At 35.6% G+C, this 16,484-nt stretch overlaps 1 protein-coding gene across 1 annotated transcript in view; it reads right to left on the bottom strand.

The window, feature by feature from the left end:
* Nucleotides 1-16,484, bottom strand: part of LOC102831536 (diacylglycerol kinase beta-like) — a 585,403-nt gene that overhangs the window by 470,944 nt on the left and 97,975 nt on the right. The window contains exon 3 of the mRNA XM_006834239.1: nucleotides 15,138-15,202. Coding sequence (XP_006834302.1) covers nucleotides 15,138-15,202 — 65 coding nt within the window. The remainder of the gene's footprint in view (nucleotides 1-15,137; nucleotides 15,203-16,484) is intronic.

Genomic DNA, 16,484 nt, shown 5'->3' with positions numbered 1-16,484 from the left:
GCTTTTCAACACTTTGAAAGGGTCTTGTGCATTAGATTTGCCTAATGCCGTATGTCGTTTGATCTCTTGACTACTGCTTTCATGAGTGTTGATAGTTGATCCAAGAAGAATGAAGTACTTGATAACTTTAATCTTTTCTCCATTGATAAGAATGTTGTTTATTGGTCCAGTGGTCAGGATTTTTGTTTTCTTTACATTGAGATGCAATCCATACCGAAGGCTGTGCTTTTTGAACTTCATCAGTAATTATTCTAAGTCTTCTTCACTTTCAGCAACCAAGGTAGTATCATCTGCATATTGCAGGTTGTTAATGAGTCTTCCTCTAATCCTGATGCCACATTTTTCTTCTTATAACCCATTTTACCAGATTATTTGCTCAGATACAGGTTGAATAAGTATGGTGACAGAATACAACCTTGTTGCACACCTTTCTTAATTTTCAACCATTCAGTGTTCCCATGCTCTGAACAACTGCCTCTTGGTCCATATACAGATTCCTCATGAGCACAATTAAGTGTTCTGGAATACTCATACTTCGTAATTCTGTCCATATCTTGTCATGATTCACACAATCGAAAGCCTTTGCACAGTCAATAAAGCACAGATAAACATCTTTCTTATATTCTCTGCTTTCAACCAAGATCCATCAGACATCAGCAATGATATCCTTCATTCCACATCCTCTTCTGAATCTGGCTTGAACCTCTGGCAGTTCTCTGTCAATGTATGATTGTAACCGTTTTGGTATTACCTTTAGTAAAACTTTACTCGCATAGGATATCAAAGATATTGTCCACTGATGTCCACATTCCATTGGGTCACCTCTCTTGTGTCCTCTCCCTCTTTTGTTTTGTTAGGTTTACCAGCAGCTTGTAAATTTTATTAATACTTTCAAAGAATGAGCTTCTTGTCCTGTTGATTCTTTCCATAGTTTTTTCTGTTTTCCATCTCATTTATTTCTGCTCTGATCTTTATTATTTCTTTTCTTTTGGTGCCTGTAGGTTCCCTCTGTTAGTCTGTTTCTAATTGTTGTAGATGCTGTGTTAATGTGTTCATTTGGTTCTTTCTTCTTTTTGGATGTGTGCGTTTATTGCAATAAATTGCCCTCTCAGCACCGCTTTTGCAGTGTCCCAAAGATTTTGGTATGTTGTGTTTTTGTTCTCATATGTTTCTAGGAACTTTGTGGATTCACATTTAATTTCTTCTTTTATGTAGTCACTTTTCAGCAGGATGTTATTCAGTTTCCACATATTCGACTTTATTTCCTTTGCCTTCTTATTGTTGATTTCTAGTTTTATAGTATTGTGTTCTGAAAGATGCTTTGTAGTATTTTGATGTTTGTAAATTTATGAATGCTTGCTTTGTGTGGGTCATCTCTCTTTGAAGTGGACACAGATATGCATCTCTTCCAACCAGTTGACCAGATAGTTCTCTTCCAAATTTCTTGGCATAGATGACTGAGTGACTCCAATGTTGCCTCATTTTCTTGAAAGATTTTAATATGTATTCCATCAATTCCTGGTAACTTGTTCTTTGCCAATTCCTTCAATGCACCTTGGAATTCTCCCTTCAGTAGCATTGGTTCTTGATTATATGCTACCTCTTGAAACATTTGAACATCAGCCATTTCATTTTGATACAGTGACTCTGTGTTCCTTCCATTTTCTTTTGATGCTTTCTGCATCATTCAACATTTGCCCCAAGAATCCTTAATAACAAAAGTCAAGGCTTGAATTTTTTCATCAGTTCTCTAGGCTGAGAAATGCTGAGCTTTTCTTCCTTTTTTGGTATTCTCACTCCAGACCTTTCCACATTTCATTGTAAAATTTGACTTTGTCTTCTTGAGCTGACCTTTGAAATTTTCTGTTCAGCTCTTGTACCTCCTCATTTCTTCCATTTGCTTTAGCATCTCTACACTGGAAAGCAAGTTTCAGTGTCTCTTCTGACATGCATTTTGATGTCTTTTCCTTCCTTCTTGTCTTCTTAAAGACTTATTGCTTCCTTCATGTATGATTTTCTTGATGTCATCCCACAATTCTTCTGGTCTTTGGTCTTTAGTGTTTAATGTACCAATCTGTTCTTCAATTGATCTCTAAATTCAGATGAGATATATGCAAGGTCATATTTTGGCTCTCATGGACTTGTTTTCATTTTCTTCAGCTTCAGTCTGAATTTGCATACAAGCAATTGATGGTCTGTTCCACAATCTGTCCCTGGCCTTGTTTTGGCTGATGATATGGAGCTTTACCATCGTCTCTTTCCACAGATGTAGTCAATTTGATTTCTGTGTGTTCTATCTGGTGAGGTCTATATGTATTATCATCTCTTATGCTGTCTAAAGAAAGTATTTGAAATGAACAAATCCTTGGTTTTTCAAAACTCTTATCATGAGATCTACACCATCATTTCTATCACCAAGGCCATATTTTCCAACTACTGATCCTTCCTCTTTTTTGTAAACTTTAGATGGCATATTTTCTTAAAAGTTAATCTTTTCAATACAGCAGTACAAGATTACCAGTCAGGTACAACAAATTGTCAGTTTTATTTCTTCTCTTCACACATTTAGAAGGTGAAACTTTCTTACATATCTGTTATTGCTATGTAGATTCTGAGCTAAATTGCTTTATTTACCTGACTTCAGTCTTCAAAGTTGAATATTTCTTCAAAGCAAATCATAAAATGGTATACCAAATGAACTATATACCCCTGAACAGGAGGCTGAGAAAACAGTCTCTATCATTATTGTTAAAAACTAGAGACTTTTTAATAGACCAGGTTTACTTGTCAGAAAGAGACTGGCAAAACCTGACTAACATATCCAAAGTAGGAGAGACGAAGTCTTGCCATCCCAGTTTCTAAGGGTCATTCTTGCTGGACTTCATCCTAGATAAATGTGTTTGTTCTTCTGGTAGTCCATGGTGCTTTAAATAATCTCCAACACAATAATTCAAAATGCATCACCTCTTCTTAATCTGCCTTATTCACTGTCCAAATTTGACATGCATATCAGACAACTGAAAATGTCCTTGCTTGGGTTAAGTGCACATTACTCTTCAAATCTTGGGTTAAGTGCACATTACTCTTCAAATTTTTGTTCTTGAACACTTCAAAGAGATAGTTTGCAACAGACTTGCCTAATGCAATACATCGTTTGATTTCTTGATGGCTGCTTCCATGAGTGTTGATTGTGAATTCAAGTAAAATGAAATCTTTGACAACTTCCATCTTTTCTTCATTTATCACGATGTTAATTATAAGATTTTTTTTTTTTGTTTATACTGAGGTACAATTCATTCTGAAAACTAGTTTTTGATCTTCATGATTATTTTAATTCCTTTTTGCTTCCAGCAAGCTAGGTTGTATCCTCTGCATATTGCAGACTTTTAATGAATCTTGCTTCACACCTGATGCTGTCGTCTTTTCTTTATCTAATCTGGCTTTTTGGGTTATATTCTACGTACATGTTCCTCATGAGCACAATTAAGCATTCTGGGATGATAATTCTTCATAATGTTATCCACAGTTTGTCATGATCCACACAGTCAAAACCTTTACATAGTCCATAAAACACAAGTGAACATCTTTCTGGCATTCTATACTTTCAGCCAAGATCCACTTGACATCAGCAATGATTTTTCTATTTCTAGATCCTCTTCTGAATCTGGCTTGGATTTCTGGTAGTTCCCTGTCAATGTAGCAACTGTTTTTAAATTATTTTCAGCAAAATTTTACTTTCTTGTGATATTAATGGCATTTTTTCAATGATTTCCTCATTCTTTTGGGTCACGTCTCTTTGAAATTGGCACAAATATGGATCTCTTCCAATCAGTTGACCAGGTAGTTGTCTTCTAAATTTCTTGGTATAGATATGTTAACACCTTCAGTACTGCATCAGTCTGTTGAAATATATCAATTTGTATTTAATTAATTGCCAGAGCTTTGTGTTTCACCAATGTCTTCAGTGCAGCTTGGACTTCTTTCTTCAATACCATTGGATCTTGATTAGATGCTAATTCTTGAGATGGGTGAATATTGACCATTCTTTTTGGTACAGTGACTCTGTGTATTCCTTACATTTCCTTTTGATGCTTTCTGTATCATTCAATATTTTGTCCATAGAATCCTTAGATGTTGAAGCCCACGTATTTAATGCTTTCTTTACTTCTTTCCGCTTGAAAGATGTTGAGTATGGTCTTCTCTTTTGGTTTTCTATTTCCAAGTCTTTGCTCATTTCATTATGATACTTGACTTCTTGAGCTGTCCTTTGAAATGATCTATTCTTCTCTTTTGCCTCGTCATTTCTTCCAGTAGTTTTAGCTTCGCTACATTCAGGAGCAAGTTTCAGAGTCTCTTCTGACATCAATTATTGTCTTTTCTTTCTTTCCTATCACTTTAATGACCATTTGCTTTCCTCATGGATGATTTTTTTTTTTATGTCATCTCATAACTCTTAGTCTTCAGTCATTAGTGTCTAATGCATCACATCTGTTCTTGAGATGGTATCTAAATTCAAGTGGAATATATTTAAGGTTGTATTTTGACTCTCTTGGACTAGGCTTAATTGTATTCGGTTTCAGAATGAATTTATATATGGGCAATTATTCTGTCCCACAGTCTGTCCATGACCCTGTTTTGACTAACGGTATTGAGCTTCCCCTTCTTCTCTTCCCACAGGTATAGTTAATTTGATTCCCATGTATTCCATCTTGTGAGGTTCAGAAGGCATACACAGGAATCCATTTTTTTTATGTTATTTAAAAAAGGTATTTGCAATGAAAACAATCATTGGTCTTGCAAAATTCTATCATGTGATCTACAGCATCATTTCTATTACCAAGGCCATATTTTCCAACTACTGAGTATTCCTCTTTGTTTCCAACTTTTGCATACCAATCACCAGCAGTTATCAATACATCTTGATTTCACTTTTGAATAACTTCACAATGAGGAAGTTGGTAAGAGTTTTTAAGAATTCAGCTTTTTATTGAACATGTGTCCATTAGCACTTTGCACTTTGATAGAATTCTTCAATTTTCATTCTCACTGACTTTAGTGGTTGGTGCATAAATTTGGGTAATAGTGGTATTAACTGGTCTTCCTTTTGTTGTTGTTGCTGTTAAGCTCCCTGGAGTCATTAACAACTCATAGTACAGGCTTTCTGAGGGGTGTGAATTGCCATGCGTGCAGTTCAAAGTGAACTTGCAGTCCAGAACATTAACCCACAGAGCCACACAAATGTTATCCCATCACAGACTGCATTGCACTTTAAGATCATTAAATGCTCCTTTTGATGATGAATGTTGCATATTGCTCTTCAACTGTATGTTCCTAGCATAGTAAACCACATGATTGCTGTATTCAAAGTGACCAATACCAGTTCATCTCAGCTAAGTGATGCCTAGGTTATCGACTGTTCAGCATTCCATTTCATTTTTGACAACTTTCAATTTTGCTAGATTTATACTTTGTACATTCCATGTTCCAGTTATTAATAGATGTTTGCAGGTGTTTATCCTCATTTTGAGTTGTGCCCATCATAAATAAAGGTCTCCAGTTTGAGTACTTTCTAACCTGCTTATCTTCAGGCACTGTATCTGACAATGTTCTGCTGTTACTTATAAGGTTGTCAGTGACTAAATATTCAGAAGTAGTTCTCCTCTCCTTCTTCCTAACCTGTCTTTGTCTGGAAACTCAGTTGAAACCTGTCCATCATTGTTGATCCTGCTAGTATTTAAAATGCAAGTGCCATAGCATACAGCATCTTAGCAACATGTAAGCCACCACAGTACAACAAACTGACAGACGAGTGGAGGAGAAATTCTTTAAGATTCACAGTGCTTTCCCATTAGGTATTTCCACTTTGCATAATCCTTGGCTGTTCTTGTTACTACATTGTTGTTAGGTGCCTTTGAGTTGGTTCACATGCACAACAGAACAAAACACGGCCTGGTCCTGCACCATCCTCACAATTGCTGTTACATTTGAGCCCTTTGTTGTTGTCACAGTGTCGGTCCATCTCATTGGGAATCTTCCTCTTTTTTTGCTTACCCTTGATTTTACCAAGCACATTGTCCTTCACTGGCCCCTACTGATAACATGGCTTAAGTATGAGATGAAGTCTCACCATCCTGGTTTCTAAAGTGCATTCAGGCTACACTTCCAAGACAGATTTATTTGTTCTTCAAGCAATCCATGATCCTTTTAATATTCTTCCCCAACACCATAATTCAAATGCATGAAATCTTTTATGGTCTTCCTTACTTATTGTGCAGTTTTCACATGCTTGTGAGGTTATCGCAAATACCATGGCTTAAGTCAGTCTTCAAACTGATATCTTTGTACTACACACTTATACTCATGGAATTCAATACTGTTGTACATTTTTTCCCAAAATAAGCCTGTCTTCAATATTGTCATTTTAATGATTGCGTAATTAGAATATAGTATGTTGACATACACTTATTAATAACACAATTGAAAAACAAAACAGCAAACACTTAATATATTCTCTCTAATTATAACAAGAACAGATGTAATATATGATGAATAAGTCAGAAATCAGTGCTAGTAGGGTTCCAGTTCATACATACATGGACTTATTCCAAATACACGTTTCAACATGTCTCTGTAATCCATGGTTGGCTGCAGATAAATTCTATCAACAATACACTTGTCTTAGTTTCCTTAAGAGGACTTCAAAATGAGGGTAGCTTTTGTGTCATGAAAACAACAACAGCAAATAAAACAAAACAAAACAGAATTTGTGGTCTTGGTTAATACCAAAATTTTAACAAAAATCAAATCAAATGGTCATCATCCCAAATCATAAAATCTGACAGTATGGTAATACTGTCTCATGTGAAATAACGATTTCTTGAGGGGTCAGTTGCTTTAAAGAAGGTTGGGAAGACCTCAAAGATTTGCAAAGAGGGAAGACTATCAACCTATGCAAATGAAGAAACTATGACTAAAGTCCAGAAACTGGTAAAAGAAGATCTTAGAATTCCGTTGGTGTGATAGCTACTGAAGTTGTGAGCTGCACTTAACAACAACAACATTGTGTAATAAATGGATTTAAATAACAGTAGGATGAATACTTGAACTACCAAACATTTTATCTTAAATTTAAGACTAGTAGACTTAAAAATATTAATTTAAATTGTCGGGCATTTTCAAGTTTAAGTGAACTTTTTGACCTCAGTAATGAGTGCGAAAAGTGTTTCATGTAGATCAGCTAGTTCAAAGAGCTCATCTTTCTATTAGTATTTTAAACAAGATCAAAACCAACAAGATTATATGGAACAAATTGTAACCAGAGTCAAGTCTAGGCTTTGCCAATACAATCTAGAGAGGAAGGTTCAATCAAGAAAGTAGCTTCTGAGGGATCTACTGTTGTTAATTTGTTAAATGCCAATGAGTTGGTTCTCACTCATAGCTGTACTATATAGAGTCTCCAAAGAGTGACTGTGAGTTTGAACCGCCGATCTTGTGGTTCAAACTGACCTTTTAGCACCATAACAGGACTCAAGTATATTCAAATCATAATGATGAGATAACATAAATATCAAGAATTTTGTAGGGCAGATAAATCTACTAGTCCAGTTAAATTAAAGGCAGAGAGGTCAGCTAAGAAGCTTATAGCAAATGTTTTTTGGGATTCCAAAGCAGTAATCTTGATATTCTCAAAGGAAGCAGGGTGATCACAGGTCCTTATTAGGAAGATATTATCATAAAATGGAAAACTGCACTTGTAAGGATAAAGTCAGGAACGTAGCACAGATAATTCTTTTTTTCCCATCAGGACAACACTTGTTCATTCTTCCAGAAAAACAAGGACAGTCCTAGGACAACTTCCTTGGGAAACTTTACTGAATCCACACAACAGCTTTGATCTTGCCCCCTCAGACATCTTTTTGTTCCCCAAACTCAAAGAAAATTTAAAGGCAACATAATTTGAGTTCCTTGAGAATGCCAAATTGCCATTTGATGTACTGTAAACTGAAAGGCACAGAGTTTTTGAGGACAATTAGAGTGATGAAAACACTCCCTTCAAAATCATATAAACCTGTTGCTATTGTTGTTAAGTGTTGTTGAGGTTGGTTCTGACTCACAGCAATCCTGTGTAGGATTCCCAAGAAGTGGCTGGTGGGTTTGAACCGTCAACCTTGTGGTTAGTAATTGAGTGCTTATTATATAGTGCCTAGATGGAGAATGTCTCGAGAAAGAATAGCCTCATAGTTTGATATTTTTATTTTAACAACAGTATGGTTTTATAGCAATACTTTTTGGCTTACCCTCATATGTGACTTATAAAAACATATGTATGAATGCAGATAATCATAGCCAAATTACATGAAGATTTTAATACCAGTATAGTGCAACAAGAATCCAGGTGTGGAGCTGTAGGATAAGCACTGGACTGCAAGGTCACTTCAAACTTCATGTTCGGTGGTTCAAACTCACCAGCTGCTCCTCGGAAACCTATCCATGGTCACGATCAGTCAGAATCAACTTGACAGCACTTACCAACAGTGTGTAATAAATGGATTCAAATGACAACAGCATAGATACTTGACCTAAGTAATTGTTGTTGTTATGTGCCTTCTAGTCGATTCCAACCTATAGTGACCCTGTATAGGGTTTCTAAGGAGCAGCTGGTGAGCTTGAACCACCGACCTTGCAGTTCTAACGGCTTTGCAGTCTGGCGCATTAACCCACAGAGCCACACCAGGACTCCAAAAGACTAGTAGACATTTAAAAATTTAATTTGATGGAAGAATATTTTAAATAGCATATTATTTTTAAACAGTTAACTTAGATTTACAAAGAAAATCTCTAACTAGTGCTCTATTAAGCACCGGAAAACTCATTACCTTTCCCAATTCTGTCCTATTGTGTCATAAGAGGCATGGAGAACAGAACTATATATTTTGGTAATTAATTTCCTTAAGATAATGTTAGAAACATCATGTTCTTTAAAATATAAATGAATTTCAAGGTGAGTATGCTAGAGGATAATATTAATGGCATATGATTTATTATAACAAGAGATCTGATCTGAAACACCATTATTAGCAACACGTAAAATCCATTTGCAAATTCCTGAAGAAACAAAAGAGTACTATGGTTGAAATTGTCTCAACAATGAAATCTGAAAGTCTGCCCTTGTCAGTGTCAATTGCTGTGCACAATATATATCATGACTTTCTCCTGGAAATTTAATAGAAAATTATTATATACTGAAGACACTTCTTTAGCTCTCTAGGAATTAGCCAAATGCTTATAACCCTGAGTGAAGACCTAAAATTAAGATCAAAACGTACATGTCTGTTAATGAATTGAATTGTGTCCCTCAGAAATACTTGTAAATTCTAACCTCTGTGCCTATGATTATAATCCCACTTGGGAGTGGGTTTCTTTGCAATGTTAATAAGGCAGGATTAGTATAGGATATATTTTGAGTCAATCTCTTTTGAGATATGGAAAAGATTAAATGCAAGCTAGAAGCAGAGATGGGGTAAGACAGGTGCAAGACACATGGAGACCTCCAATAACCCAAAAAGTAAAAGCTGTAAGAGGCAAGGACCTTCCTCCCAGACTAACAAAGAATCTTTCCCTAGAGCTGGCATCTTAAATTTGGACTTTTATCCTCATAAACTAAGAGAAAATAAGTTTCTGTTTGTTAAAGCCCGTGACTTAGGACATTTCTATTAAAGCAGCACTAGATAAATACAGTCCTAGTGTAGCGCTGTAGGATAAGTATTAGACTACTAACCACAAGGTTGATGGTTCAAACCCACCAGCCACTCCTCAGAAACACTATACAGTGATGCTATGAGTCAGAACTGATTTAACAGCACTTAAAAACAATAAAGATAACTAAAACTGAGTTAGGTACATGAAGATTGCAATGTTACTTTAATTAATACCTAAAATAAAATGTAGAAGTAAGTTTGAAACTGGATAATGGGTAGAGGCTTTTACCATAAGTTGCTTAAATGGTAAAAAGCCTAGAGGCCCTAAAGAGACTCTAAAATTATGGACAGCAAAGGCAATTCTGGTGAGGACTTAGCAGTGAGGAGAGTTATGAACTCTCCATCATCTCATACAGGAATGCTGGTGGTATAGTGAGTTCAGCATTGCATTGTTAAATGCAAGTTCAATGGTTCAATTCCACCTTGGAAGTCCTTCCTTGGAAGATTGATAAGGTTGTCTGTTCCCATAAAGATTAGTTTTAGAAATCCAAAGGAGCAATTCTACTCTGTACTATGGGGTCATTATGAGTTGGAATTGACTTGATGGCAGTAGGTATTGTCCTGGAGAATATATATGGTGGCAACAGCAGCATGTTTCTGGAAATTTGGACATTAAATGTGCTTCTGAAGAGGCCTTAAAACAAAATATTGAATATGTGATTAGATAATGGAGGAAGGGTAACACTTCTTTGCAGTGACAAAGAATTTGTCTGAGTTATGTTCAAATGTTTAGTGGAAGGTAAAAATTGTAGGTGATGAACTTGAATGTCTGGCTGGTGAGATTTCTAAAAAATATCTTAAAGGGGCCATGTGAATTCTACTTGCCACCTATTGTAAAATGTGTGCAGGAAGAGATGGACTTAAAAGTGAACTGTGCAAAATGAAACAGATTTGCAAAATTATGTTATACAATCTAAGGACACATGTCCTAGAATGTTCGCAAAAGATATGACTATATAGTGTTTTTTATTACACAGATTAAACTTGTCACTGATGAATACAACTACCACAGGAGAAAACTCATCAGAGAGAGAATGAAGCTAGAAGACATTGTCTGCCTCTTGGAACTGCATAGGTGGGAAGCAGACTAAAGGAATTATATCAGGAATTATACTCCACAAAAAGAAAAGAATGATACTTTGAGTTGCCCAGAAATCAGCAGACTTATTGAAATATCAGGAAACAAAGCATTCTCAGTTCCAAAGAGTGGAGTCATAGTGTCCTGTTTTTAGGAGTTGGATCTTTGTCAACTTGCTTCTAGACTGTGAGCTGCCATTAAGGTTTCACCAGAGGGATAAATCAGCACTGAAACCTAAGGGGGGTGGGACTGCTATGCCTAAGAGACAGAAGAAGGGTCCTTCTGGGTTAAAGGGGTTAGTGTTGCCAATCAAATGGAGTAGGAGAATGGGGCTACTCAAAGTTGAGGGAGCAGAATTGCTGTCCCAGTGGGCTTGGAAGGCAGATCTGAAATCAAGGACTAAAACTCAGCTTAGAATTCAGAAAGTGTGGCCAACACCCAGAATCTGGAGGGCAGGAATTGCCCAAATCTTCTCAGAAAACAGAGGATTATTTTCAAGTCTTGAGAGCTAATGTAGATTTTCCTGTTGAGTTTTGGATTTACTGGGTGCATATTGTCCTTCAATTTCTCACCTTTGTAATGGAAATATTTACCTTGCCACAGCTTCACCATTATATTTATAAAACAGCCTGCCATTTACATCTCAAAGGCTAACAAATGAGAAGGAACTTTGCCCAAGGATAGCATATGCCTAAAGGTATATGCACAATACCAGGACTCTACATTTGATTTAGATGATTCAAAAATGATACTTTGGACGTGTAGTTGATTTAAGACATTTGAGGCAAGGTATGGGGTGAATGTGTGTTACATATGTCAAGAACATGAATGTGGGGAGCCAACAGATGGGATGTTATTGATGAATTGTGTTCTCAAAACTATGTGTCAAAAATCCTAACCGCTGTGCCTATGGAATGGATTATTTTTGTTAAATTAGCCAGGATTAGTGCAGATTATATTTTAAATCAATGTTTTTGGAAGTATGTTGTTGTTGTTGTTAGATCCTGTTGAGTCAGTTCTGACTCATAGTGCTCCTGTAGACAGTTTCCAAGGAAAAGGTGATGGGTTTGAACTACTGACCTTAGGGTTAGCAGTGAAGCGCTTTCCTACAGTGTCACACTAGAAGAGATTGATTGGAAGCTAGCAGCAGAGATGGGATGTGATCAAAGCCAAGACACATGGAGATTTCCAGGGAACCAGAAGGCAGAAGTTGAAGAGACCGCCTTCCTCCAGAATCAACAGAGAAAGTCTTTCCCTGGAGATGGCACACTGAATTTGAACTTTTAACCTTCTAAACTATGAGATTATAAATTTCAGTTCGCTAAAGATACTGAATTTTAGTATTTCAGTTACAGCAGTGCTAGCTAACTAAGACAATGCTTAACTAGCTTAGACAAATGTGGTATTTTAGGGTTAATTGCTATTTAAAAAAAAATAGTTAATCAACATAACACTGAACATTTACAATACCCTTTGAACTCACAGTAGAAATTGAAGACCTTGTCTCAGAAGACATTGTGTATCCTATTGTTATTTTATCCTATTTTAAATAATATTTACTAATGTCTGAAACATACGAAAAATATTTGCAAAGAAGTTTCAATAAGACATACTTTTATAATGTATTAAAACTATGGCGTTTACAAACACCATTGTAAAAGGCACACAATGGACAATGAAAAACTCATAGACTAGTAGTGCTATTGTATTGGAGCCCTGCTGTGATGCTGTAAGATAAGCAAATAACTGCTAACCATAAGGTCAGTGGATAAAAGCCACCAGCCACTCCTTGGAAACTCTATGCAGGATAGCTATGAATCAGAATCCCTTTCATCTGTCAATCTGCTGTACTGTGGCAGTCTGCATGTTGCTGTGAGGCTGGAACCTATGTCATTGGTATTTTAAATACCAGCAGGATCACTCCTGGTAAACAGGTTTCACTTGAGCTTCCAGACTAAGAAAGACTAGGAAGGGGCAGAGGCAGAGTACTTCTGAATGTTTAGCTAATGAAAACCTTATGAAAAGCAGTGGAACATTGTAAGATATAGGAACGTGAGCCCCTCTTAGAAAGCATTCAAAATACAACTAGGGAAGAGCTGCCTCCTGAAAGTAGAGTTGGAGATGACACGAATAGAGTAAAGCTTTGGGACCTTCATTTGCTGATAGGGCACAACTTAAAATTAGGAGAAACAGCTGTAAACACCCATTAATAACTGGAACAAAGAATGTAAGAAATACAAATTTAGGAAAATTAAGAGCTGTCAAAAATGAAATGGAATGCATAAAGATTGATATCCTAGACATTACAGCTGCTGCTGTTGAATGTTGTTGAGTGGGTTCCGACCCATAGCAACCCTGCATAGGGTTTCTGAGGAGCAGCTGGTAAGCCTGAACCACTGACCCTGCGGTTCAAACCAATTTTGCAGTCCAGTGTATTAACCCACAGCGCTGCAGCAAGACTAATCCTAGACATTAGAGAGCTGAGATGGACTGAATTTGGCCACTTTGAATTTGACAATCACATGGCTTACTGTGCATAGACCAAGAGGCCATCCAAAGACTGAGAGGCAGTCATTTAACAAAACAAGGAGGTATACTGAGTGGTTTAAAATCAGAAAAGGTGTGCAGTAGGTTGTATTTTTTAACCATACTTTGTAATATAGTATATATTATGTATTACTGAAAATAATCAAAACACACAAAACAATGATGGTAGTAAGTGTAGTTCATGCTAACTAAAACAAGTGGTAAGATAGGGACTACCTAAAAACAAACAAACAAAAAACCCATAAAATTTTATTATAATGCTCTTTTTGTTTGTATAAAGCATGACAATGACAAAAATAAGTAAACAGTATGAGTGAGTATATACTGCAGGTTCATTCTTCACTAGTTTCCTTCCTCAGAAGTGACAAGAATTACAAATTTTTTGTGAAACTTTCTAAAGATATGATATGCACATGTAAGTATTAATATATGTACTTTATAGTTTTTAAAAACGAAAGTGGCAGCTTTCTGAACTATGGGAGCAAAACAAAATTAGAAGGTCAAGATATATTATTTATAGAATGAGAAATAAGTCAAGAACAGCCAGAGGTATTTCTAATGAAATAAATATTCACTTGATTTGCTAATATATGACAGGGGATTAATTGTATGACAAAATTGAAATAAGCAAGACTTTTTAGAGGCAGAGGTGTAGCAAGTGTTCTAAGGCTTCCATGGGAACTGCAGAGACCACAGAGTCTCTGGTTTTGAACATAAATAGATACAGTCACTTTAACTTATATATAAAAATACTGATTGTGGTTTTATGTTTTCATGAAATTAACAGAGTAGGAGTAAATATAATTGAAGTAAAAGAAGAACCACTTGTTCTGCTTCAATTTTCTGGGAGCTGGGGAAAGGAGATAAATTTATTTTCTTCTAGAAATAGGAAAGTTATAGAGCCAAGACTTCTCTTTTTCACTTCTTTTCTTGTTTGTCTGAATAACTGAATGGGCCAATACCTGCTTACTTATATTTGAAGCGATAAATGTTTCCATATTGCTATAATGGAAACATTTATTTTCATTGCAAAGTCTTTTCCCTTTGAAAGAAATGTCTTCTAAAATAATTAATGTTGGATTTGACATTTTTTCTGGTGTAACTTTTCGCTCTGTAAAGTCCTATATGGAATGGATATTTCACACATTAGATGATATCCTTATATAATACCCATGCAATATATAGTTACCCAGCATTATCAAATCAGAGCTCCTTATTTTTCCTAGGGATTAATGGTGATTATCGTTCACATACTTATATGTAAAGATTTCTAGTAAGTATTGGGAAAATAGTATTTTCATCTTATACTTGATATCTTTATGAAAACACGGTGGTTCTGTATGATAAGCATTGTACTATCAGAACCACAAGGTAGGCAGTTCAAGCCAACTAGCTGCTCCACCAGAGACAGAAGAGACTTTGTGCTCCTGCAAAGATTTATAGCCTCAGAAACCCTATAAAGGGTCACTGAGTTGGAACTGACTAGACAACATTTAACAACAAGAGCACTTGATATCTTTATTTTTAGCATAAAAAAACAGAGTAGGGCTGATCACATTCATTTCTTATCATTGCCCCATTGCAGTCTAAGAGGAAAAATGACATTCACTCATACCTGCTTCTTAATATTTATACAAACATAAAGTTTCACTTGGTAATTTATAAGTAAAATATTTTGTATTGCATAGTGATAATTTTCATGACATAATTTGTAGTAGCAACTATAATCAGAATGCCATCATTTGGTACCTTACCTACTGTTGAACTTCTCTGGATGTTTTTCTCTCATGATGTGGAATCTGTGTGCAATGGAGGCATCCTAAGGGGAGAACAAGAGAGCAAAATAAAATTTTACAATAGGAAAGCTTAAGATTCTTGTATCTTGTGGAAATTATGGTTTAAAAGAGAAAAAGTGATGAATTATATTTTTATATTAATTTTTACTTAATAGAGCATTGCAAAGATGTGCTGCAATTAGGTAAAAATTATGTAATCTAAGTAAATTCTGCCCAAGCATTTAATGATACACTCAGTCATTTTACCATTGATACTTACCCTATGCCAGCTAGGAATTGATTTCTGCTTAATTTCTATATCTTCTTTAATAACTGATTTTGGCCTCATGCTCAAAATATAATTAAGATAGTGAATATGAACATAAATGTCAGAAAATCACTGAAAATATTTTAAACAAGTGTTGGAAGAATTGCTTAATTTAGGAAAAGATGAGGTGGAGAAGATGCTAGGCCTTTGAAATTAATTATGAGTAAAAAAATGAATCTGAAGGTGCATCTATAATATAGATAAGTGCAATATATAACTTCCCAGTTTGTTAAATGTGCCTTGAATATGTCATTAATAACTGTTCATAAAAAGCAGATTCCTTAAATATCTTTCTCATTTAATGGAAGAATGGAAGACAAGTTTAAGTAGACTCAGATATCCCAATTGTTCCAAACCCTAGTGGAAGATTTAACTTCAAGATCCCCTCAGAATTTCCAGGACACTTGTGAAATCCCAATAAATGTGTAAGGTTGGTAGGATTTTAAGATTCCAAGCTTTTCAAGCACAGTGTGTTCTAGCTGACTTTAAACAGTTGTCTCTTTATTCCAGCAGAGAAGCTATTTTCCCATTGTTCATCCACAGATGATTAATTACTTAAATGGGAAACTAATATATTTACCAGTTATTTCAATAGGAAAGGGCTATTGTTGAGATTAACTGTTAATTTTGTTTCATAATTGAGAGAAAAATAAAAAAGCAAAGACACACACAAAGGAAATAAAGAAGTTGTGTATTTGAGAAAATCTCCAAAACACTAATCAAGGACTAAAAGTCTAATGAATGAAATGAAAAGGCTAATGTGCTTACTCATGCATAGCAAAGCATGGAACAACAAGTGAGGGACCAATGCCCACTGCAGATGGCAGACAGAGTTGTTTTTCCCTGCAGGATGAAACTAACTGAATTTATTTTTTCTATACAAACATTTTACACACTAAAAGCTGTTGCACAATTATGGATCCATGATGAAAACAGAATACACAAAAGTATAGAGAAATGTGCATAGAAACAAAACTTGTAACAAAAGTTACTAAAAA

The sequence above is a fragment of the Chrysochloris asiatica genome, unplaced genomic scaffold (genome assembly GCF_000296735.1).
Source record: "Chrysochloris asiatica unplaced genomic scaffold, ChrAsi1.0 scaffold00010, whole genome shotgun sequence".
Taxonomy (NCBI): domain Eukaryota; kingdom Metazoa; phylum Chordata; class Mammalia; order Afrosoricida; family Chrysochloridae; genus Chrysochloris; species Chrysochloris asiatica.
The sequence above is the reverse complement of the archived record's forward strand: the minus strand, read 5'-3'. Positions and strand labels throughout refer to the sequence as shown.